We start from the raw sequence: 24,664 nt of genomic DNA on the forward strand, positions 1-24,664 counted from the left end.
ACCAATGGACCCACAGCTCCAGAAAGGACAAAGTCAGACCAAAGAAGGAAATGCAGGAGTTTGCCCTTTTGTAAAATCCTGGGCAAGGCTTTGAAGCTCATCTCTCCAGGATCTTGAGAACTGACGGGAGAGAGGATAATCCCACGCTACCGCCACCCTTGGGCAGCCGGCCCATGCGCTGTGACACTGATCTTAGGTATAGGTCCTTCTTTTTTTTTTTTTCTTAAGATTTTACTTATTCATTCATGAGAGACACAGAGGGAGAGGCAGGCTCCCTGCGGGGAGCCCGATGTGGGACTCGACCCCATGGGCCCCGAGATCACGCCCTGGGCTGAAGGCAGATGCTCCACCGCTGAGCCCCCCGGGGGTCCCAGGTATAGGTAGTTCTGCAGTTTAATTTATCTGTTGATCTATTGCTCACTCCATGCAGGAAGGGCCAGGACTTCTGCTGGCTTTTCCTCCTCCACCTTGATTGGGTCCAGTGAGGATGGCTCAATCTGCAAGAAACACCGGCCGGGTGCTTGTGGGCCTCCCAGTCCGAGAGGGCCCTTTGTACATGAAGAGCCTGGCTGAAGGAAAGGTGTTTCTTAAGGTAGGAGGTAAGAAAAGCCTGGAGAAACACTTCCTTTTCTGGATAAGAGGCTTGATCTTATTCCTAGATGGGAGTTGGTTCAGCAATCCTGGGACTTTAAAGGAAGCCTGTGAGGGTCTGAGCCCCTGACACCTGTCCGGGCTGGGAGATGTGGCAGCTGCATGCACGGGGGACTCAGGGTAGGGGGTGACCAGCTGCCCAGCGCCCCTCCAGGACCTGCCCCCAACTAACTGCTATGGGCAGCAGGAGGCTGTGGTACCTCCTCTCAGGGAACAGTCTGGAGCCCACGTGAGCAGGAGCAGGTTACACCTGGACGGGCACACCCACACTTTAAGCATACACAATCACAGTAAAGTAGCTCCTCGAACAATGCCGCTCAGCTCTGGGTGATAAGGGACAGCAGCCCTCAGTTCCCCTTTGACTTAGAAACAGAGTGAATGAACTCAAAAATAACCCTGCAAACTAGAAGATTTTATCTCCCTGAGGCTCTCACTTCCTTGCTCTTCCCATTCCTGGGAACATCAGCCTCTCGGATTTTTCATGTTCCTCCAAGCCCAGGTCTGCAGGTCCCAGAGGGCAGTGCTCCTTGCTGGGGGCAGGGCAAGGCCGTGGGGATGGAAGTGGCTGGAGAGCCTGGTTCTGCTCCCCACCCTGGCCTGGGGCTCCTGCTCTGCTCACAGCACTGGGGTTCTGGGCTGTTCCTGAGTCCCTGACGGCGCCGGAGGCTCTATCCCGGGGGAGGCAGCAGCTGGGCAGGGTGCGAGCCTCTGTCCTCTGCTGTTGCCTGTAGCAGGAACCCAGGAAGGGCTGGGAACTGGGTGAAGGGGCCATCCCCATCGCCAACTGCTCCAGGGGCAGCTTCCCGTCACCTGAGCCCGCACCTGTCATACTGAAGCTTGGCGGTCCAGAGAAAAGCCCCAGAGGAGGCACCCACTCTTCCGCACTGCTGCTTTGGGAGGTGGGCTAGGGCGTTCTCCCTGGGTGCTAGGGAAGGTGGGAGGAGCCGCGGAAGGAAGGGTCGCAGCTGAGTGGCTGGGCCACCGAGGGCCACGGCCAGGGCTGGCGGGGCCTGTGCGGTCTCACTTTATCCCCCACAACGTCCCTGCGGAGTAGGCCCCCTGTCCAAGCAGAAGCTGAAGCCCACACGGCCTGTGTGTCCAGGCCAAGGCCTGAGCTAGGAAAGGGGGGGGGGGCGGGGGGAGGGCAAGGTCAGAGCTGGGGCCTGTCTGGTCTCAGGGCCCAAACGTGTCCCTCACCCCTCCCCTGGCCACCAGCACAGGCCCATGTAGGGCTGCACCCCTGCTCCCCAGCTGTGCCCTGGCTCCCTCCTTGGCGGGGAGCCAAGGTCCCAGGGGTGTCTGAGCCCTGGGCTCGCATCTGCACCCTCCTACCTGCCCCCCTGCGCCCCGACCTGCAGCGGCAGCGGAGGGCCCCCCAGGCGGGGGCGGGGTACTGGCGGGGCGGGCGGGGGGGGGGGCGGGGGGGGGGAGGTCTGCGCGCAGAGCCTGCCGCCACCGGCCGCCGGGTCTGGGGGGGCAGCCCGCGGGGCTCCGGCCGTGACATCAGCCGGCTGTGGTGCAGTGTGCAAAGCCCACTGGTTGGCGTGGCCCGGACACGCCTTCCCCGGAGCGGAACAAAACGGGCGCGGGCCGGGCGCACCCAGTCTCCGCTTCCGAGAGCGCTGCCTCCGCCCGCGCCGCCAGCAGCCAGGTGAGTGCGCCCCGGGCCGCGCGGTCAGCAGCCAGGTGACCCCCCCCATCCCGGGGGCGCGCGGTCAGCAGCCAGGTGAGCCCCCCCATCCCCGGGGCGCACGGCCAGCAGCCAGGTGAGCCCCCCTCCCCCGCCCCGGGGGCCGCGCGGCCAGCAGCCAGGTGAGCCCCCCCCATCCCCGGGGCGCACGGCCAGCAGCCAGGTGAGCCCGCCCCCGGGGGCCGTGCAGCCAGCAGCCAGGCGAGCCCCCCCACTCCCGGGGCGTGCAGCCAGCAGCCAGGTGAGCGCCCCCCGCCCGGCGCTGCACCCGCGGCGCCGCCCCCCACCCGGTCCCGCGGGGCTGGGGCGCTGCAGGCAGCGGGTCGAGGGCCCACGTATCCGGATCCGCCCCCCCCTTTCAGGCGTCTGGGGGGTTGGCCGGGGCGTCCTGGCACGAACTGGTCCTGCGCAACTGCCCGGCGGCCCCGCGCCCCCGCCGCCCGCAGGTCTGGCAGCAGAACAATCGGCGAGTCTGCGGCCACTGACGCTCATTGTGCGGCGGGGGATGAGGGCATCGCGCTCCCCTGCCCCGGGGGAACACGGCCCACGGGTGGGCTTGGGGCCTTCTGTGCCGGAGCACAGGTGTCAGTCGCTCTTCCTCGGGAACCAGATGGAAGCCGCGACCTCTCGCGGGCCCTGCCCAGGCCTTGGCGCTAGGCGGGTGCTGGGTGGGGAGGACCATGCCCACCACAGCACCTTGCGGCCCAGCACCTGAGGGCAGGGGTGGGGGGGGGGAGGAAAGAGCTGGTGTTGGGCGTATTTAAAACAAGCTGCTGTAGGTTAGCTCAGGAGCAACCCCCCAAGCAGGTGCATCCACCCTGGGTGTGGGTGTGGGGAGGCATCCTGCACCCCTGTCCCTGTGCCGTCCTAAGTAACCAGGACCTGGGACTAGCCTCCTGGGCTCCAGCCTCCCACCCCGTGCTCCGAGGGGTGGGGGGATGAATGAACAGGCCTGGCCTTCCCTCCCGGAGGGCTCAGCATGGGGATCCAGTCACAGGTGCCCCGAGTACATCCACTGGGCTGTGCCAGGTGTAGCGTGAAGAGGTTGCTGGGAAGGCCGGCTGGCTCTCCCTGACAGTGGGATCTGCCACTTAATATACCCATCACCTTGGACAAGTGACGTAACACCTCCGTTTCTTTCGAGGATGGCGCTTTGGGGACGTAAGGCACAGACCTGGAACACAGTAGGGCTCGTGGCGGTCTCCCTTGCGTCCCCTTCCCTTCCCAGAAGCCTAGGAGGCTGCACGGGCTGGCCGTGTCTCAGGCACCTGACAGTGCAGTGTGGGGATGGCCCCTGGGACCTGGGGGCAGAGGTGCGGAGCTGCCCAGCTCTCCTTCATGCGCGCCTCCTGACCCCAAGCCAGGCTCTGACTCAGGGGCCCAGGTCACCTCCTTCAAGAGTCACAGTCCTCAGCCCTTGGCTGCCCCCAGGCAGCTGTCATCTCCTGGTTGCCGAGTGCAGCCTTGCACTGCTCTCCCGCGTCCCGGGGAATGACCCCTTGGCTCAGGGAGGATATCCGGGGTGGGGACAGCTACACCAGGAAGGAAGTTTATCCCACAGAGGGTGTGGTTCGGGCCGCTGAGGGGGAGGGGACTCTGTAGGGAAAGGAGGGTCTGGGGGACGGGATGCAGGGGCGAAGCTGAGGAACAGGTTCAGCAGCTCTCCCCTGGCTGCTAATAGTGTGGAAGATGGGGCTGCCTCAGCCTCGGCCTCCGGTGTGCCCCAGAGCTCTTCCCAGCGGCGGCGCTTCCTCTTCGAGTTGGAAACATCTGCCTCTGGAGCCCTGAGTCCTCACGGGGACAGAGGGAGCCTGGAGGGCAGCGCTGACACTTGCAGGGGCTCAGCACACTTGGGACGAGGGGGGTAGACACAGGCTTTCAGCTGAGTCGCCCTACTGGACGCTCACAAACCTTGCAAATAGTTTCTAGCCAGGTCTTCCCTGTGACTAGTCCTGACAACCAGGTGGGGGGCAGAGGACAGCTTTTACTTACTGGATCTCCTGGTGGGGAAAACAAACCCGGAAGGCGTGTCGGGTTGGGCTGCCCAAGTTTTAAATGTTTATGTAAACCCGGCTTATGTGGGTTGGCTTGAGGGGCTGAAGAGTCTTACGTTACACATTCTGAGGTGCCGGGGAGAACTTCTAAACCAAGAGTTCCCCGGGGGGAGCAAGAGGACCTTTCGTGCAAGCCAACCACTGGCCGCTACTTGGGCGTACTGGCAAGCACCTAGAGTCACAGAACTGAACAGTAAGTACTAGAGTCGGCCTTCCCTTAAGGTGACAGTGGGCAGATGCTGCACTTGCCACGCACCAGGGCTTGGCCTCAGTCCTTGAACAATCTATGAACACTCCGGTGCTTCCCATTGTACAGATGAAGAAACTGAGGCTCAGAGGTGATAACTTGCCCAGGATTGCAGCTGGCCAGTTGGGGAGGCACCATTCAAACCTAGGCCAACTCCTTCCAAACCCATGCTCGGTCACTATGCTAGTTCTTCTCTTTGCTCCTGAACATTTCTGATTTCTAGGTTTAGTTAATTTTTTTTTTAAAGATTTTATTTGAAAGAGAGAGAGACAGAGCACAAGTAGAAGGAGGGACAGAGGGAGAAGCAGACCCCCGCTGAGCAGGGAGCCTGATGTGGGGCTGGAGCCCAGGACCAACGAGCCCCCAGGCCCCCCTGGATCGCTTTACTAAGGAAATAGCTGCCAGTTGCGGGGTACGTGAGCTCTGCTAAGTGCTTTGCTGTGGCTAATAAAGTACTTAAGGGAGATGCGGCCTTGCCATCATGAACTCATGACCACCCTCTGCGGCCCAGGGAGGAGAGGGCTCCCCAGGATGTTGGGCCCCAGATCCTGGTGGATGTGCTTTCACCAGGTCTGATGTGTGTTTGAATTTCCAGGCCAGGTTTGCAGGAAAAAAAGCCTGGAAAAGAGACTGAGAAAAAGGCACCCCCGCTTCCCACAGAGCAGCTAGCTGTGGGTAGGGAGGATGGGGAGAGGGGCGCCCGGTACCAGAAGCTTTGCTGTAGTTTCCAGTTGTCAGGAATTTCTTTGGTAATGACGTGGCCGCGGTACGCAGCTCCTCAGGAATTTGTCTGACGTCGGCATCGAGTAATTCCCATGTATGGTAAAGTGTGTAAATACGGAGGCAGTTAGCATTTCCAGACTCTGGCACTTCCAGGGCCTCCCCAGGGCCAGCAGGCAGCGTCTGACTCCTCCGCAGTGACAAAGGAGGGAGAGACAGAAGGAGCACAGGCTCAGCCCCCCCAGGCAACCAGCCCTCCCTCTCCGTGGGCCTGTCTGGGGCTCTCTGCAAGCGGGGATCACTGGGGATGGAGCTTCCTGTGAAGTCAGCTGCAAAAAAAAAAAAACCTGTTTTTATAAGGTCTAAGTGCAAATTTGCTTTTGCTTTTTAAAACTCAATCCAAGAAAAATCAGCCAGACCTTTCAGCATGGGACAACCAGGTGTTGCCACTCTACGTTGACATCATTCCAGAAAAAGAAAACCCAAAGAAACTTGGTCTGTTGATTAGCCTGTGAAACCTTATTATAATATAGGATTTCTTGCAATAGTTTTGAAATATTAAAAAAAAAATCATAGACCCCCCCCCAACTTTGTTGACTTTCAGGTTCCTGAATTCCCAAGGGTGGAGCTCTCTGCCCTAAACGGCACCATGAGCCAAGCAGGAAGAGACAGCTCTGTCCTTGTCAGCTCACAGTCACGCAAGGGCCACAGACATAGACGTGGGGAGAGAGCTGGGCTGGAGCGAAGGCCAAGTTCTGGGGCGCCGCGGGGCCTGCGGTGACCGTAGCTTCGCGGACGGGCCAGCCGTGTGCAGACTGAGGGAACCGGGCAGGGGGCTGCGGGAAGCTGGGGACAAATTGGCATTCACCGGCCATTCAGCCCCTTCCCAGTCACCGTTGCTTTCAGGGGAATCTGTGTCACCCACCCCTGAGACATGGGCTCTGAACCCTGACCAGCAGGGCCCTCCTCCGGAGCCATGGAGGACGGGGCTGAGCTGCAGGCTTGGGTGGGATGACAGCTGTCCTGTGGACCTGGCCAAGTACCGCACAGCTCAGGTAATGTGAGCAGCACATTCCTAAGCAGACAAACACCTGACAGGTCTCTACCAGACCGAGTAGGTGCAGACCCGAGCTCTGCGCCCAGAAGTCACGCTTTGGCCCTAGGGAGTAAGCGATTTCGGAATGGGAGAGATGGGAACTTGCCACTGGAGAACTAAAGACGTGGAATGGCTTGTCAATCAGTGGTTCCAGGCGCCTGCGACCTGTGGTTAGGATTGTACATCTCTGAAACGGCGTCTTGGACCTGAAACAGGACCACGCGGAACCCATCTCCCGTCCCGACGTTCATGACAGCTGTGAACATGAGGCTGTGCCTTTCTCTCCCGCTCTGCGAGCTGCCATCTCGACTCCTTCTCAAGACGGAGGATCTGGATGTAGTCCTTAACAGGACAATTAGATGGGAAGGTACAGACGGCTTATCGGAAGAAGCTAATCCTTGGCTTCTGGCTTCCAGCAGGCCCCAAGGATCCTGACTTTTTTGGGGAAAGATTTTATTTGTTTATTTATTTTAGTGGGGTGAAGGTGGGAGAGGGATACAATCTCAAGCAGATTCTCCTGGTGGGGGGGGGGGGGCGCAATCTCACCACCCTGAGATCATGACCTGAGCTGAAACCAAGAGTCAGACGCCTAATCAACTGAGCCACCCGGGCACCCAGGATCCTGACATTTTAGGTAAATAGCTGACCAGATATTTGTAGCCTTTCAGCAGAAGAGTCAGGCCCTATTCTCTTTTGAAGAGACCCACATAGGGATCCCTGGGTGGCGCAGCGGTTTGGTGCCTGCCTTTGGCCCGGGGCGCGATCCTGGAGATCCGGGATCGATTCCCACGTCGGGCTCCCGGTGCATGGAGCCTGCTTCTCCCTCTGCCTGTGTCTCTGCCTCTCTCTCTCTCACTGTGTGCCTATCATGAATAAATTAAAAAAAAAAAAAATTTAAAAAAAAAAAAAAAAAAAAAGGAGAGACCCACATAGTGAGGCAGGCCAAACCAGCACACAGATAGCAGTTGCCCATGGGAACGTAAGTCTCCGAAACCCACCAGATGGATAAACGTGATTACAGAAGACAGCGAGGCTTCTTGAACACCCAGAACAATACACAGAAGAGCTTGATGTAAAGACACAAGCCTCTGCTTGCATCTCAAGTCGCCAGGGGGGACTAAATCCCAAACAAGGGCAAGCGAGTCACTGTCTCCTTTGTTGGGCTGACTCATGAGTCAGGAATTCGTGGTCCCTATTTGGCATGTTTCTCAAGCCTTGCTCCTTCCAGATGTGGACTAGCTGGGAAGGACGGTTGACATCTGGCCCCACAGCTGGTGTTGAGCTCGCCTGGGCCAGCCCCGTCGGGGGCGATCAGAGGACTGAGCGCTCCCAGCGTCCCTGGCACCATGCCATCCCCTCTCTGCGTCCTCACTGCCTCCCCAGAGTGACGATTTTAGGGAGCCAGGGTTACTGTCCGACTTCAAGATGAGCAAATCGAAGGGCACAGAGGAAAGTAAATTGCCCAGGATCAAAGTTCAGCCAGACACGGATGAATCCAGACCCACCCTCTTAACCACTGAACTCTCCCACCCGAACTCAGGTCTGGAGAACTTTCCTCCTGAGTCTCCCACAGGGCGTCGGGCAGCCAGAAGAAGCCAGGTGTCCCTCTAAGTACTCCAGAAACTCTGAGAAACTGGTTTCCTTTTAAGGCAATCAGCCTCCTCATGAGATGGCTAGAATTGCTCTTGGTGGGGGGGGGCTGGCGGTAAAGAGCACTCCCTGGCCCTTCTAGGGGAGGAGGCGGCCAGGGCTCTGGCCAGCTGACAGCCCCCCCCTTGCCCGAGGGGAGGAGGTGGCCAGGGCTCCGGCCAGCTGACAGCCCCCCCGCCTTGCTGGCAGGCAGGGCCCCTAAGGTCGTCGTGTGGGCAGAGGCAGTGGGGAGCCCATCCTCGCCGGTGGCCTGGGACCCTCCCCGTCAGGGCCCAGTCACTGTTTTTTACCCCAAGGTGCTGGGCTCCTGCGGGGCACCCCCAGGTGAACGGCACAGCCCAGGGACATCCCAGCAGACTCTCCTCAGGTCCTCGGGTTTCACCCCTTCTCCGCCCGCGTCCCTGTTTCCCTGGGGCCCTGCTGGACGTGGGCCCCTGACACGGAGCCAGGGAGAACAAGGAGCGGCCTGTATGGAGCTTGGGTCTCCCCGGGGGGAGGACGGCTTTGTATCCAGGGACAAAATGCTGGCTCTGACTGTGGTTAGGGAGCTTTCCTCCCTGGGGGGAGGCATTCCTGGGGGCACGGAGTGTGTCCCCGGCTATTCGGGGGGGGGGAAGGGAGGAGGGATCCAGGCGTTGGTGTACGGTGTGCCCGCTGTGTGCCAGGCACCCTTCTCTACCAGGGGGCCCAGAAGTGGCTCAACTGCGTTGGAATCCCAGGCCTGTCACCCCCACTGCTGCAGGCCAGTGCCTAATCTCTGAGCCTCCATCTCCTTACCCGGAGGGCGGGCCTGCAGTCCCCACCTCCCAGTGCGGAGGAGTGAGCCGCTGCGTGCAACCTGGCACACAGCAGGCATGCACGTCGGGGGATGCCCGCGGCAGGAGGTAGGGGTGACGCCCATTCACCCCTCAGAGGCAGAGGAGAACCCCTGTGGCTCCATATGAACACGCAGACTTTTCCAGAAGCTTCCCAAACAGAGCAGGGCAATGGGATGGCCGTGACCAGCCAGGTGACCGGGCTGTGCCCGAGTCACTCCGTGGAGGGGCGGCTGCCCGAGTGGAACTGGGGCGGTGCCACACCAAGTGCTGAACGGCTGACGTTCACACACCGCTGCTCGCTCCCGCGTGGTTTTGCAGCCCTGAGCTCTTGCTCAACCAGGCAGCTGGCCCCGGCATCTCTGGGGCAACGTGGGGCTGACGGAATGGACGGCGGGGGTCAGGGGTCGGGACTGGGGCCTGTCCTCCAGGATCTGGGAGCTCAGGGGTGGTTAGAGAAATCTGTCCTACCTGCGTCGGCCTGAGGAGCTCCGGCACACCTGCAGGGGAGGAGGCCGGCCTTACACAGTGGCCCACGACGCGGTGGGCCCGGCCTCGGCCCCCGCCTCCCCCAGCCTCCCCCAGCCCTGAGCACAGGCCCCACGGAGCCTGCCCGCACGCTGGGCCCTGCCCGGGGCATTCTGGGAGCGGACACAGCGATGAGCTTAGATCACCACCGGTAACGGGTGACTTACAGCTGGAGCAGCAAGTGGAGACCGTGCACAAGAGAGTCCGAGGTGAGGGGTGGGACCGTCCTTGGCGGCGGGGAGTCACCGATGGTTCTTGGGCAGGGAAACCGTCCCCAGAAAAGACCTGGCACCTGCGTGGGGGTGGAACAGGAAGGAGATCCCAGAAGCGGCAGGACAGAATTGCTGTCTCTCTAGGGATGCATCCAGTTGTAAAGTAACTGGCTTAAGCCATAGTGGGAATTTGTTGGTTTGTTTAACTGGAAAATTTGGAGATAGACTGAACTTTTAGGTTTGACTGAATTTGGTGGCTGAGTGGTGTCACTGCGGACTTGGTTTCCTTTGTCTCTCAAGTGTGTCTTCCCTGCCGCCCACTTCGTCCTGGGACTGCTTGCTTCCCTCGGGACAGCAGAGCCCTCTCCTCCCTGGGGAAGAGGGACTTGCTTCCAGGAAGTTCTCTCAAAAGGTTGGGATGCTTTTTCCTCCCAAGCCCCCAGACCTGCCTTCTCTTATTTTATGGGCCTGAAACGCACAGCTGGCCCGTCTTGGAGCCGGTAACCGTGGCTGCTCCGGTTAGGCCCAGGCCGTGTGCCGCGGCTGAAGACTGGGGTAGCTGCCCAGGAGCAGATGCACGGGGCGTGGTGTCCTCTTCAAGGGGGCCCGGCATGGGATGGGAGAGGTGACTCGGCTGGGTTAGGGTGGTGTGAAGACTAGAGAGGAGGGAGGATCTAAAAGAGCTCAGCGCAGGTTTTGGGGGTGAGTGGGTAAAGGGGAACACAGGGCGGGGTGCAGCTACCTCCCCCCTTGGGAGTAGCCCATCAACCTTCTCAGGAGCGAGAGAATTCCTTTGTGACCGAGACAATGGTTGTGATATAAGAGCATAAAAGGGTAAAGTCGAGAAAAAGAACAAGTTTGAGGAAAGGCGGGGTTTGGGTCACTCACGCGGAAAGTGAGGTACTTATGGAACATCCAGGTGGAGATGCTCCCGAAATCCGATGCGTGAGCCTGGGCTCAGAGGAGAGGCCAAGGCCAGAGGCGCGTGAAATTTCGTTCTTGGTAGAAGGGGGCCAGCGTGGGACCAGAGGGAACCCCAGTTTTTCGGATATGGGAAGACAAAGCAGAGGGAGTGAAACTGTGCCTACCTTGTTGACCCCCTTCCCCCTGCCCCATCGCTGTGATATTGGAGCCCCAGGGGGAGGACGAGCCAGCACGGCCTTCCCCACCTCACGCCTCCGAGCCTGCGTACACTCGCTGAGCAGCTCTCCCGGGGCCCGGGCTCTGCAGAGGTGCCCCGACACAGAGAGTCCGGCCCTCACCGCGGCCTTCGGGGTTAGAGCGCCCTTTGTCCTACCTGCTACCTGCTGCACAGCCCGGCGGACACCCGTGGGCCAGGGGCTGTGCAGGGCGGGGGCCTTCTTCCCGAGCTGAGGCCTGTGTGCACAGTCGGATGGGAAGCCCTCGGCGTAGTTCAAAGAACAATCGTAAAATGAGCCCCCACGTGAGAACCCCCAAGCCGAGAAAAAAATAATTGTCCGCCCCTTAGCGGCCCCTTGGAGATGCCGGCACAGTCCCTTCCGTGTCTCACAGGTGACAGATCCAGGATGATAGTGTGCGATACTCTCCCCTTGCTTTTTCTGTGTGACTTTCCCACCCTTGTGTTCATCCCTTGACAAGAGGAATTTTGTCGGTTTGGGAACCCGACACAAGTCACTTGTGTTTTGTGAATTCTGGTTTCTCTGCTGCTTCTGCCCAAATGAACCTCCGCGAGGTCCGTCCCTCTTGATGCATGTGGCGGCAGAGGGGTCGCTTTACTGCCACCGCGGCCCGGTTTGTAGAGCCTCAGCTTACTGATCGCCCCGGACTGCCCGGCACACACTGAACTTGCAGCAGTTGCTTGGGGCCGATTTGCTGATGGCACCAGGGCAGGGAGCCCCGCAGGCGCAGCTGGAGAAGGATGTGCCCCCTCGGGAGGCGGTGCCCTGCCAGGGCTGGGGCCCACACGTGCTCGGCCCGCCGCCCCTCCTCGTCTGCCTGCGGCTCTGCCGTCAGGGTCATGGGCAATCCGCGTTTCCATCTCCCCATAAAACTAATTCCCATTTCTGTGTCTGGTTCCAGAATGCCGAACTGGGGAGGAGGCAAGAAATGCGGGGTGTGCCAGAAGACGGTTTACTTTGCGGAAGAGGTTCAGTGTGAAGGCAGCAGCTTCCATAAATCCTGCTTCCTGTGCAGTGAGTCTGCGCCCAGGCCCTGCCCCTGTGGCCCCGGGATGGGCGGCCTGCACCCCCCCCCCCCCGCCGCGGGCGGGGCCTGTCCACACCGGGAGGGCCCCGCGGGATGTAAACAGCTTGACATTTGGCTGAAGCACAGCTGGGGAGGGCAACGCTCCTCCTCGCAGGCCTCTTTGTTCCCTCAGAAGCTGCTTTCTAAGGGGAGGAACTGGCCCGGCTGGGGCTGGGGGCGTGGGGGTTCAGGGGCCGGAGCCAAGCTCACAGACTTGCTCCGGGGAAACTTTCCACTTGGCTTTCTCTTTCCTCCCCGCCACAATGCCATCATTGAAAAGGAGACCGCTTTGGGGCCCAAAGTTTTACCCAGATTTGGACCCAAATGATCATTTGTAAAAAGATGACAGAGGCTGCAACTTTATGGGGACACTGAGTCCAGGGAGAGCTGGGTCCCTTCCTCCCCCACTCCGGGCCAGCCCGGGCTCTCCCCCCACTTCCCACTTTGCTTCCACGCCTGGGAGGAGAGCGAGGGGTGCCAGCGGGTCTGTGACCCAGAGTGGGAGCGGCTGGGCGCTGGCAGGTGGCCGGAGACACCCCACCCCCTCTGCCTCGAGGAGGAGCCCCTCCCCCATTTCTAGCCCAGCTCAGTCCCTGTGGGGTTGCGGTGGGTGGGCCCAGGGGAACAGGTCTTCCTGCAGGGAGTGGGGAAGGGGGCGGCCCTGAGGGGTGCTGCTCCCCCCCAGTCTTCCCATGACGCCCGGGGCCAGCAACAGGTACCTCTGGGAGTGTGAGGATGGACAGGAAGCAGCGCGGAAAGCACAGTGCTGTGGCCACTGTGGAAGTGCCATCAGCGATGCGCAGCCCCGCCCGGCCCCATGCCCCTGTGAGCCTGGAGCAGGGGGTCCTGTCGCCCCGGGTCACGGGAAGCTGCGCGCTTCGTTCCCCGGTGGCCCGTGATTGGGGTGGGAGCCACGTGGGCCGAGGGCCAGCTGGTTGCTGGGCGTCCCCGGACCTGCACTGCTCCGGGCCACCCCGCCGGCCACTCCAGGGCTGCCCCTGAGCCCCAGTGGAAGGTGCCCTGCGGGGCCGTGGGGCTGGAGCCCGCGTAGGGGGCGCAGCCGGTGGCCTCTTACCACCAGGTCACTGCCCTTGGGGATCTTCAAGCCGCTGCTTTCTCTGGGTGGTGGTGGGGGAGCAACAGGGCTCAGCGCTGGCTGGGAGGAGGGCCTGGCCTGGGCGCCGGGGCCACAGGGCTCTGACTCTGCCCTCAGACGTTGCTTAATCAACTGCCAGTGGCCGGCTGGGAAGCCTCAGCCCGCTGGCCCCCAGTAGCTGTCGTTGGGGTTGAGGGAAGGCAGGAATTCGGGAGGGGGGGGCGGCATGGGAAGAAGTGAGCGGGGCCTGGAGCAGGGGGCGGGGGGGGGGGGGGGGGGGGGATGTGTGGAGGATTAGGAAGAGTTGTGGAAAGTCAGGCCTGGGAGCAGGGCTGGGAGGGGGTGATAAAAGGAACAGCCGTAGGGAACAACCTCCAGGCTCCCTGGGGTCCCTGGGCCAGCACAGGTCCTGGGTCGGAGGAGCTCAGAGGTCCCAGCAATCAGGTGTCCCCTCGACTCGCTTAGTCCTGGGGCCAGAGCAGCATTGCCATGGAGCAGGCTGTGGATGATTTGTGTATGAATGGAAGGAGCATTGCTTCCCTCTTCCAGAGAAGTGGGGCGATAAGGGTCCAGCTTGAATTTAAAAATTCAGGATAACCCTGAGAATCAAAGGACTTTCCTTCCTAGGTTTCTTCTGTAGGCTCTTTCCTTTCTAGAACTAGCAGAGTACGGGCCTGGGTGGCATTAGCGCCATGGCTCCTTGGCTGGCAGGGCCTCTGACCATTCGGGTCCCAGGCCGTGGCTTCCAGTCAGGGCACCTACGCTCCCTTTCCTGAGGGCCTGGGACAGACAGGAGGAAGACAGGCTGATGTAAGAGTCCGGAGAGTGGCCTTGCCCTGGAAGCAGGGACAGCAGGGCCTGCAGCGTAGTCGTATGGTCTCAGTAGGGGTGGCCGGTCCCCTTAACAGGCAGGAGAGCTCAGCCCTGGGGTCGGGGACCTGCCCGAGGCTGCATGCCCTGCTCCAAGCTGTGGCCAACTTCCTGCTGGGCAGGTCAGGGCAGAGGAAAAGCAGACCTGGCCTGGCCTGCTGGGGGTTGGCTACTGAGATAGGGCTGCTTTCCAGAACCCCAGGGCACAGGGGAAGCTCAGAGAAGCCCTGCCCACCCTCTGACACCAGCATCTCCCCGCCCACAGGCTGTCCGCGTTCACCCTCCTGCTCCCATACGCTTGGCCTACCTGCAAGTGAGGCAGGCAGAAAACAACCAGATCTGGAAGTCAGGCTTCCTTCTGACCTGGCCCTGCTTCTGGCCCATTCTGCAAGCTTGAGCTTCTTTGTGGGCCTGGTTTTCCTTCCGGAGAGAGCCCCCATCTCTTTCGGGGCGGGGTGAGGGGACTCCGACCTCTCACCTGGGACTGTCTCTTGCCCATATTTCCATATAACACCAGAAGGCCTCACGGAGCCTGTGGTATCTACAAGGATATTTTTCCAACAAATGCATAACTAACCACTAACCATAGCCCCCTCCTTTTTTTTTTTAGATTTTATTTATTTATTTGACAGTGAGAGAGCACAAGGCGGCGGAGCGGCAGCTGAGGCAGAGGGAGGAACAGAAACCCCTGCTAAACAGGGAGCCCAACGTGGGGCTCGGTCCCAGACCCCTGGGATCATGACCTGAGCCAAAGACAGACCTTCACCGACTGAGCCACCCAGGCGCCCCCATGGCTTTTTTTCTTTTTTTAATCTTAACATTATTTGATAGAAATTTATTTAGGCCTTCATTCAAAATTCCCCTTAATTGAGTCTTTGGTAGCGCCTCCAGGTGACCAGACTATATGACCCGGATGGAGGTGAAGGTGTTGAAGGTAGGCAGGTGGGCAGCAGGGCCTCGGGGAGAACAAAGCAGAGCAGAACCCGACACTGTGGTCTTGACACTGGATCTGGAAGTCAGGGTTCCCTTGGCGCTGCCGGGAGCCGCCTGGAGGTCGACGATGACGCGTAGACCCTGCTGTCTCCTCCCGGCGAGCTCTCGGGTGTCCTCTGGCCGGATCAGTCAACAGAGACCTGTTCCCCCTACGGCTCCGTCTCTGCTTCCCGCCTTCCCTTTGGCTTTGGAATCCCCAGTTCATCTTGGGTCTTACGGGAAGCAATTCCAGGCCGACTCCTGACTTCCCGCCCTAGAAGGGAATGTTGGAACCCTTGGCCTGTTGTTCTTGCTCCTTCCTTCCCGGGAGCTGAGCCCCAGGGGAGGTGGTGGGAGGTTCCTTATTTGGGCTGCCCAGAACACTGGAATGAGGTGAGGCTTCTAAGGGCAGGACCAGAGGGTCCTTATTTAGTCTGAAGTGTGCGACCTGGGGCTCCGGGTGAGAGGAGCTGCCAGAGGGCCGGGCCCTGCCAAGGCAAAGAGGACAGCAAGTTGCAAGGAGCAGAGCTGAGAGCCTGGGGGGGGGGGGGGGGGGGGGAGGGGAGGGGAGGCGTGGCTTCTCTAGTGGTTTCTTGAGGGCTCCGTCTACAGAAGGACACGTTTGAGGATATGGCCCAGTTGGGCACCCGGAATCTCCATATATGAGGAATATCCTAGAACCCAACGAGCATTGTAGGATAAGACACAAGCAAATAGTGAAGAGCGAGTCTCTTGAGAGAGGTAGGTGGAGGTTGGGAGCACATGATCCTTGGAGGCCTGGGCCTGTTCCTCCTCCCGTGTGACCCCGATACTAACTGTACAGAATACTATTAAGAGTAGCTACCATTATTATGCAGCTACTGTATACAGGGTATTGTGCTAAGTACTTTACATGTAAGATCTTTTTCAGTCCTCCTAACCACCCTCGGGGGTAGATGCTATTGTCTGCATTTACAGATGGAGGCACTGAGGGGCACCTGGCCAGCTCAGCTGGAAAGCATGCGGCTCCTGATCTCAGGGTTGTGAGTTCACTCCCCACCGTGGGTGTAGAGATTATTCTTAAAAAATTAAAAACAAAAATACTCTCAAAAAGAATGAAATGGGGGCACCTGGGTAGCTCAGCGATGAAGCGTCTGCCCTTGGCTCAGGGAGTGACCCTGGGGTCCCGGGATCAAGTCCTGCACTGGGCTCCCTGCAGGGAGCCTGCTTCTCCCTCTGCCTGGGTCTCTGCCTCTCTCTCTCCCCGTGACTCTCATGAGTAAATAAATAAATAAATAAATAAGAACCAAACGGACGCACGGAGGCTAGAAAATAACTCGCCCCGTCACACAGCAGGAAAGAGGGTTGGGATGTGATGTGTGCGGTCTGCAGGGACCGCAGGCTCCGAGCCGCATTGCTCCCGATGGCCAGCCCAGGCCCCCCCAGCCCAGGCCCCGTCCACCAAGCACAGGAACACACACGAGGCCCTCGGGCTCTCAAGCTCTTCCCCTTCCAGTCGCTCGCACCCCGGACTCAGGAATTCTTCCCAGAGCCTGACCTCAGTTCTTCCTTTGGCAAACTGGTTCCTGAGATCGGAAACTGGGAACTTGTTGCGATTGGCCTGCATCCCACCTCAAGACCCACCACACTGCACTGCGTACTTACTAAATGTGAAATTTCTCTTTTCTTCTGGGTGCAGCCCTGCACCTGCGGCTCCCCCCCCACTCCAGGCACCCAGAGATTGTTTCTTCAGGATTCCATTGCCGGAGGCAGGGAAACCTCGCCCTTCTTCCTTCCTTTCTTTTTCCTTCTCTCCTGTAAGGACACGTGGGGCTTTGTCAAAAGCAGAGCGAAGGCCCCTGCAGGTTTCCTGTGGCTTGGGGTCGGCCTAAGCTGTCGGCTCTGGTGAACCCTGGGGTGCACCAAGCCTGGCAAGGTGTGAGGGTACTGAGGACCGAGGAAGGCACACGGGGCTCCTGCAAGAGGGGGCTGGGCCTGCATTCCTAGAATTAGGCCCTGCAAATCCCCCCCTCCTCCCAGCTCCTTGGCCACTTCCATTTCCACGTTGCCCCTGAGAGGTCGGGATGTTCTCTCTCAGAGTCCCGGAGTGGTGAGCGGCCCCAGGGGCACCCCAGTGCCCGCTCACCGTCCTCACTTCCTCCCCAGTGGTCTGCAAGAAGAATCTGGACAGCACCACGGTGGCTGTGCACGGTGAGGAGATCTACTGCAAGTCCTGCTACGGCAAGAAGTACTGGGCCCAAGGGCTATGGCTATGGGCAGGGCGCCGGCACGCTGAGCATGGACAAGGGGGAGTCTCTGGGCATCAAGCACGAGGAGTGAGTACAAGAGTCTTGCCGTCTGCCTTCCATGGGTTCTCTCCTCCCATCCCCGTGTTGCACACACAGTTTCAACTCCTGGTTAGGCAGTAGAGGGCTCAGAAAGTCACTGATTTCCAGAGCATCCCCTGGGTGTCAGGGCTGAGGGTCCAGCGGAGAAGAAAAGAGGCAAGGCTCCTCCCTGTATGGAGGGCGCAGCCTGTATTTTCACAGGGGTTAGAGCGTGGAGGGGCCCCAAGAATTCCTCGGTGCACGGTCGTCTTTGCTCAGATGAGAAACCCCAGCCCAGGCTCAGTCAGTGGCTTGGCCGCGGGTCCCACGGCCAGTGTCTGAGCCAGAGCTGGGCTCAGAAGTAGCAGCGCTCTTGCTAGAGCGGCCTCTGTCTCCCCATCTCTCATCCTGCGCTAAAGGGAAGCCACCTCCCTTCCTTGGAAATGCTGCAGCGTGTCACTGGCACCCACTGGCCTCTGACCTGTTGAAACAGTGGCTGTTGGCAGTCGGCCCGGCCAGCATCTTAACCTTGGGTGGGGAATGGACAGAAATGACAGAGGAGTTAGCATGTTTTAGCCAAGGTCATTGCCCCAGAGGGAATGATTTGTCAGCAGATTTTTCCCAGAAAGAATTTGATAATAGGCAGGCTGCAGGAACGGGGAACAGAGGAGGGCGATTCTTAGCACATGAGCTGCCAGCTGCTAGCTGTGTTTTAGCTCCGTGGCGGAGGGCAGTCGGATGCTTCGGTGAAAACAGCATTGTGCTGAGCCTCGGTTTGTCCATCTGCAAAATGGCAGATGACCCTGGAGACCCTTCCCTGGTGTGAGATGAAGGCGGGGTCGTGCCCACACAGAGCCAGCCCCGCCTGAACCCCTCTGCGAAAGTCCTCTCACCACACGTCCTTTCCCACGCAGGACGCTTGGCCACAGGCCCACCACCAACCCCAATGCCTCCAAGTTTGCACAAAAGATTGGTGGCTCCGAGCGCTGCCCCCGCTGCAGCCAGGCAGTCTATGCCGCTGAGAAGGTGATTGGTGCTGGGAAGGTAAGGTGGCTTCTGGGGAGCTGAGCTGATGAGACGCTTTCTCGAAATGGGGATCCTAGAACTTTGTAAGTCGGACCCTGGCTGTGCTCAAGGGAGCCCCAGCACTGACTGGGCTTCAACTCCCTCCCTTCTAGGGAAGGGGTGGTTACCCCTCCAATCTTATGGACTGCTTGTCCCTGTGCCTTCCAGTCTGCAAGGACTGAGGAAGCCACACACAGGCTCCTGGGACAGGTGGCTTGACTGGCGTTGTTATTCATGAGGATAATAGGCTCGCCCTTGACGGAACTTATTATTAAAAGCTTATTGCAATTTATAGGGAGTTGTAAAGATCAGTCTGATGGGTCTCAAAGGAGCTACAAGTCCCCTAAAAGTATATGCAAAATTTTGTGGGAACATGTCTCTTTCTGGGAAGAAGATCCACAGTTTTCATCAGATTTTCTTTCTTTCTAAAAAGATTTTATTATTATTATTTTTATTTTTAAAGATTTTATTATTTACTTGAGAGACAGAGAGAGCATGAGCAGGAGGGGGGCAGAGAGAGAGGCAGGCTCCTCATTGGGTTGAGCAGGGAGCCCAACATGGGACTTGATCCCAGGACCCTGAGATCATGACCTGAGCTGACTTACCTGACTGAGCCACCCAAGTGCCCCATCATCAGATTTTCAAAAGGATTTGTGATTCCACAAAATGTTAAGAGCCACTGGAAAATCCACATCCATTCGATATCCTAAGACATGGACCCGGGAAACCCATCCAGGTACCCCCAGGGCAGAGATTTTCAAGGTTCAGGGCTGACCAGAGCCTCTTGAGAAGCTTCTGCAAACTATTTCTACTGCTGCGTATGCTTCTCCCCTGTGGACCCCCAACCCCCAGAGCACAGTAAGAATCACTGTAGTGAACCCCTGTCCCCGTGAGACAGTCCCACCTCCCTCTGGGGCTGCAGCAGAGAAGAGGCAGGAGAACTGGCAATCAGGGAATCCCAGAAGAGGCCTCCTCAGGATATGGTCAGAGGGCTCCTGGGTCACCACAGGAGGCCCAGACGGAGGAGTGACTCGGCCAAGGTCACAGAGCAAGCGTCTGGAACAGCTGGGCCGAGAGTCTGCGGGCAGCTCTTCTGGCTTTGGGTCTTGGCTTTCAAGTCTTTTCCACCTCGAGGAAGGGCCCTGGGACTGACGGACGCGGAGCTGAACGTGGGCACAGCATCTAGACCATAGCAGGCTCTCATTTTAACCTGGACAGTCACGGTTGGAGACAAGGTATTATTATCCCCTTTTACCGACGAAGCAGCTGAGCGTCAGAGCATTCATTTGCCCAGATCTTGCAGCTAAGCAGTGGCGGGGCTAGGAGTCCAGCCCTTCAGCTGGAAGCCCGGGCTCTTAGGCTGTTAACTCTGCTTTGGGCCACTTAACCTCTTTGAACCCATCTCCACAGCCGTACAACGGGAAACGGGAACCCATTTCCATAGTGTCGTGAATCCTCGCATGATGATTAAGACCTAGGGGTCTTAACCTTTGTAGACCTCGAGCTGCATCTGTAAAGCAAAGCAAAGAACGTCCCAGACAAAGTTATTTTACGAATTAAAGGACATCCCGCATGCAGTGCCCCCTGCAGTGCCCGGGGTGTGTTCGGGACACGTCAGCCATTGCTGTTACTGTTATTGTGTCCTTGGGGGGATTGTTGTGAGGTCAGAGTGAAGATCCTTGCTATGGATTAAGGGATATGAAGACAGCAGATATTAGTCTTATGATGCAGTCGGTATCTTTTCTGTTCATAGCGTCTCACTAGGAGATTCAAGAATTATAAAAAGTAGCTAAGAATCAACATGTCCATTACCTAGACAGGGTCTAAGCTGAGGCTGGAACTTCTAAGGGGTAGGGATAAGAGAAGTTTTGTGCTCAAGCAGGAAAGTTTTAGAGAAGCTCCTACCTCTCTTTGGCCTTGTCCAGGAAAGAAATATCGAGGAACGGGAGTACTTGTGGGTGCTGAACGAATGAGCAAAGGGACCCAGCTTATTTGGAGGGTGGGCGAGGCAATGTGAGTGGTGGGTGGTGCTCTGCATGCGCCTCAGCCCCGCTCCAGCCTGGAGAGCCTGCCCCAGAGGAGGAGGTGAAGGGTGGGTGGCTGCAGAGGCGCGTGGGATGCTGGGAGGGAGGCCAGGATCGGGGCACCCCCATCTCCGCTCTCTGGACCCCGCTGTCCCAGAGGCCTGGGAGGGCGGGGGGAGCCAGCATGCACGGGTCTGGCAGCCGGGAAGTTCGAGGGGATCCGGTTTCCTTTCTCATTCTCCAGCCCAGGCTGCTGGAGGGAGTCTCTTTGACCTTAAAAGGCCTTGTTTTGTCCTGCCTGCCTGCTGCCTGCCCCTGGCTTTCCGGGTTTGCAGAGCTGTCCACACAGCAGCGCCTGGGCCGGCTCAGCTGCTGCTCATGGGAGCGGGGTGCTGAGAAGCCTTTCTGTCCACGCTGGCCCCCGTCGCGTGTGCAAGCCTGGGCCGCCTTCTCCCTGGCCAGCCTTGTAGCCCTGCTTGCTCCCAGGCCCCTCAGAGCCACGAAGGGCCTTCCGTGGGCCCTGGAGAAGCGCACTCCTCAGGCCTTTCCCTGCTGACTTCAATGCACCTCGCCGACCCCTTCTCCTTCAGACTAATACTCCATAGGACTGGCTCAGGGCGTCGTCTGGGCCAGGCCTGCGGCTGGCAGGGGACTCTGCTAAAGCCGTCTAATCCTCTCAGCCGCCTAGCGGGAGATACCAGCAGCCCACCCTCCAAGAAGGAATGGCTTCTGGGCAAACAAGGCACCCAGTTCTGGAGCGTCAGGGGCCAGGCTGGTTCAGAGGAACCCCAGTTACAACAGCCTGCACCACGGCCACGCTCCGTCCCCGTCTCACGCGCAGTTCTGGCGATCATTCTCCATTCTCCAAGGCGCGCTGGGGGCCTCCCAGAGGAGGAGGGTGCAGAGGCGGTGCAGCTAGTAGGTGGTGGCGCCTGGACGAGCCCCAAGCCCACGCCCACACCACTAATCCACAGCTGGATGGGTCTGGAGAGGGCGGGCCTGGCCCTGCCTGGTGCGGGTGCGGGTGCGGTGGGAGCGGTGGGTGGGATGACAGCTACCTTAGTAGCGATCCCACCCCCTCGCCTGCCCTTGTGGTACAGCCGGTGCCACTCACCATCCAGCCACTGCAACACCTCCTTGAAGATGGAATGAGGTTGTGTGTGGTCCCTGGCTGGCTTCCTTCGCTGCCTGGCCTCACGGGTCACGTCCTTCCAGCGGTACCGGCTGAGTGGACTTCAGAAGCGTCTTGAACCCTGCTGCTGTCGTCGTGTCGAGGGCAATGGGGCTGTGGGGTAAGGGGCCCCCTAGTCCCTGGTGGCAGCCTTAACTGTTTCCTTCCCTACCCAGTCCTGGCACAAGTCCTGCTTCCGCTGTGCCAAGTGTGGCAAAGGCCTCGAGTCCACCACCCTGGCTGACAAGGACGGCGAGATTTACTGCAAAGGTGGGTGGTTTCACGGCTAATGCCAGGGTCCAGAGGCCTGAGAGGGTAGGGGCGTAACCAGTTATGCCCTCGCTAAATGTAAACCAATCCCTGGCCTCAGGGTCAATTCCAGAGCTCCTAGTAGGACCCTTCACCTTACAGATGGGGAGACAAGCCCCGAGGGAAAAAGTGATGAGGCCAGAATCATCTGGCAAATACGGGCAAGAGAGAGGGCCAGTACCTGGGTCCCTAACTCCTGGTCTGATGGCCTCACGGCAGATAGCGCTGCTGTGGTTTCAGCAGGGGGGAAATGGCTGTCACGTGGAGCCAAGAACTTCCTCACCACCAGGGCTCGGGGTGCTACCGAGGCGAGGGTGCTGGTGGATGAGGCCTGGCCAGGGGCCCGGGCGGAGGATCTTCGGGGACAGGCCTGAGAGGAGTGGCCTGGGGCAGGAGCCAGGCCTCACCCCCCTCTCTCTGCAGGATGCTACGCGAAGAATTTCGGACCCAAGGGCTTTGGCTTTGGGCAAGGAGCCGGGGCTCTGGTCCACTCTGAGTGAGGCCACCGCCGTCCACCACACGCTGCCCACTCCTGTGCTTCTCATTGCCGTTCCCTTCCCAGCAGCCTTGGCGACCTCCAGGATTCCTCCTCCCTCTCTCAGCCCCGCCACACATCACTAATGACTTGAACTTGGGTGTCTGGCTCCCTTTGGTTTGGAGTCTGCCTGAGGTTCCCCCCCCCACACACAAGGGGCTCCCTCTGCCTGGGTTCTGACACCATCCCCAGCAGGAGACCTCAGGGTTTTAGTGTAGGTGGGACTGGGCCCCGTCCCCACGCCTCGCCCCATAATCCTCTGTTCTTAGCCTGTTAGGCTGAGTGTGCATCATCGACCCGCCAAGATCCCTGAGCCCACATCTCGGATCCCAGAAGAGCAGTAGGCCCAGCGGGGAGGGAAGCAGGGTCAAGACTGTAGTTTACCGGATCCCGGAGACCCTCCTCTGGGGTGAGAGGGTGGGCTTCTTGGTGTCTCAGAACCAGCCTGGGGAGTCCCAGCTCGAGGAGTCACTGTGGATGCAGAAAGGCATACAGACAGGGTCGTGGCCTAGAGGAGCCACTTCTCTGGGCCTCTTGCCTCTGAGGCTCTGGGGACCTGCTGCCCCCCACCGCGGGGTGAGGAAAACAACTTGGGTCTGAGAACCCAGAGTCAGGATGTGGTCTGACCTCCCCCAGGCATCTAGTTCCCTGTTTGACGGCGGCCGAGGAAACCTCCCAACACACTCTCAGTTATCAGTGGCCCGAATCAGAGGCTGAACAGCTCTGCCCACCCCTGGGTGCCGAGGCCGTGGTGTCCCAGCACAGACCAGGCCACAGTGCTCTGTGCTTAGCGCTCCTGCTGGATTGACCCTCAGACGCGGAGGGAGGCACACACAGCCTCAGTCTTCCTCTGGAACCCCCTTCCCTGTGTGCCCGGTCCTCATGACCCACCTGCCCACTTGGGGCCTTGCCCCTTCCACCCCACCCTTCTCCAGGGACCCTTCTCTGGCCACATCACCCCCATCCCTTCCAGGCCCCAGGTCGGGAGCAGCAGGAGGAAGGGGAGGGGCTGGGCCTCGCTGCTCCCAGTGGTTGACAGGACAACACTGTGGGGAGCTGTCGCCTGGAAGGGCTGCCGGCATGAGCTGTGTTCAAGCTGACTTCTCATCTGGTCAATAAAGCTCTTAGAACAGAACTCTGGCATCCTGAGCCCGTGTCTGAGAGAATACTGCTCCCCCCGGGGCTGGGAGGGAACCTCCCGAGCCATCAAGCAGCTAAATATGGTTGGTTCCTGTTTTTCTAAGGGCTGCTTACTTTCTAGCATCTGCTCCTAGTGACCCACACTGCCTGGAAGGGCCCGGCCAGCCCAATCCTGCTGCTTTGCCCTTGCCCTGTCTGGCAGCCCCCACCCCCCACCTGGGTGAGAACACTACATGGGCTTTGGCATCGGAGGGTCGGAGGGGCTCAGCGAGGCCCCAGAGCTGTGCTCAGAACGTCTTCCAGCTTGGAAAACCCCGGAATGGGAGGGAAGCTCAGCCAGAGGAACTTTCAAGTCAAATCCAGAAAGTTTACTTCCTCCCAGGGGGGTGGATGGAGGGGCCCAGCTCAGCGCGCTGCATGGTCGGGGCAGGGGGGGGGGGGGGGCGCCTGGCCTAGTCTCTTCTGGCGGCCAAAACAAAACACCGGAGACTGGGTGGCTTATAAACAGCAGAAGTGTATTTCTCATTCTGGAGGCCTCGATCCAGGCACTGGATTTGGTGTCTGGTGAGGGCCTGCTTCCTGGGTTCCTAGACAGCCACGGTTCTGCTGTGTCTTCACATGGAGAAAGGGAAGAAGAAGCGCCCTGGGACCTCATTCATGAAGGCCCCAATTCTATGCAGGAAGTCGCCAACCTTACAGCCTAATCATCTTCCAGGAGCCCATCTCCTAATGCCATCACAATGGGGATTAGGTTTCAACATAAAGGGGCGCGGGGGGGGGGGGGGGGGGGCGGCTCAGCGGTGGAGCGTCTGCCTTCGGCTCAGGGTGTGTGACCCTGGGGTCCCGGGATCGAGTCCCGCGTCAGGCTCCCTGCATGGAGCCTGCTTCTCCCTCTGCCTGTGTCTCTGCCCTGCCCCCCTCCGTGTCTCAGGAATAAATAAATAAAATCTTTGAAAAGCTTAAACATATAAATTTGGGGGGGGCACAAACATTCCATTCTGCCCCTGAATCCCAAAATTAATGTCCTTTTCACAGGCAAAATATATCCATTTTATCCCAATAGCCCCAAAAGTCTCACCTCGTTCCAGGATCAACTTTAAGCCCAAAGCTTGGCTCATCATCACCTGCAGAGGATACGGAGACTCCAAGTGTGACTCATTTGCAGGCAAATTCTCTCCCCAGCTGTGAACCTGCAAGAAACAAGTTCTGTGCTTCTGAAATACGATTGTGGGACACACCTAGGATAGACATTTCCTTTTTAAAAAAAAAACATTTTATTTTTTAAAA

At 59.2% G+C, this 24,664-nt stretch overlaps 1 protein-coding gene across 1 annotated transcript; it reads left to right on the plus strand.

The window, feature by feature from the left end:
* The first annotated feature begins 2,166 nt into the window (after nucleotides 1-2,166).
* CSRP1 (cysteine and glycine rich protein 1) lies at nucleotides 2,167-23,372 on the plus strand. Its single transcript, XM_025458562.3, is given in 7 exon segments — nucleotides 2,167-2,302; nucleotides 11,725-11,837; nucleotides 16,973-17,058; nucleotides 17,060-17,142; nucleotides 18,048-18,177; nucleotides 21,570-21,663; nucleotides 22,126-23,372. Coding segments are annotated over 6 exon segments (582 nt in total). The 5' UTR covers nucleotides 2,167-2,302; nucleotide 11,725; the 3' UTR covers nucleotides 22,203-23,372.
* Nucleotides 23,373-24,664: the final 1,292 nt, after the last annotated feature.

This window comes from Canis lupus, chromosome 7, assembly GCF_003254725.2.
Source record: "Canis lupus dingo isolate Sandy chromosome 7, ASM325472v2, whole genome shotgun sequence".
NCBI classification, from domain to species: Eukaryota; Metazoa; Chordata; class Mammalia; order Carnivora; family Canidae; genus Canis; species Canis lupus.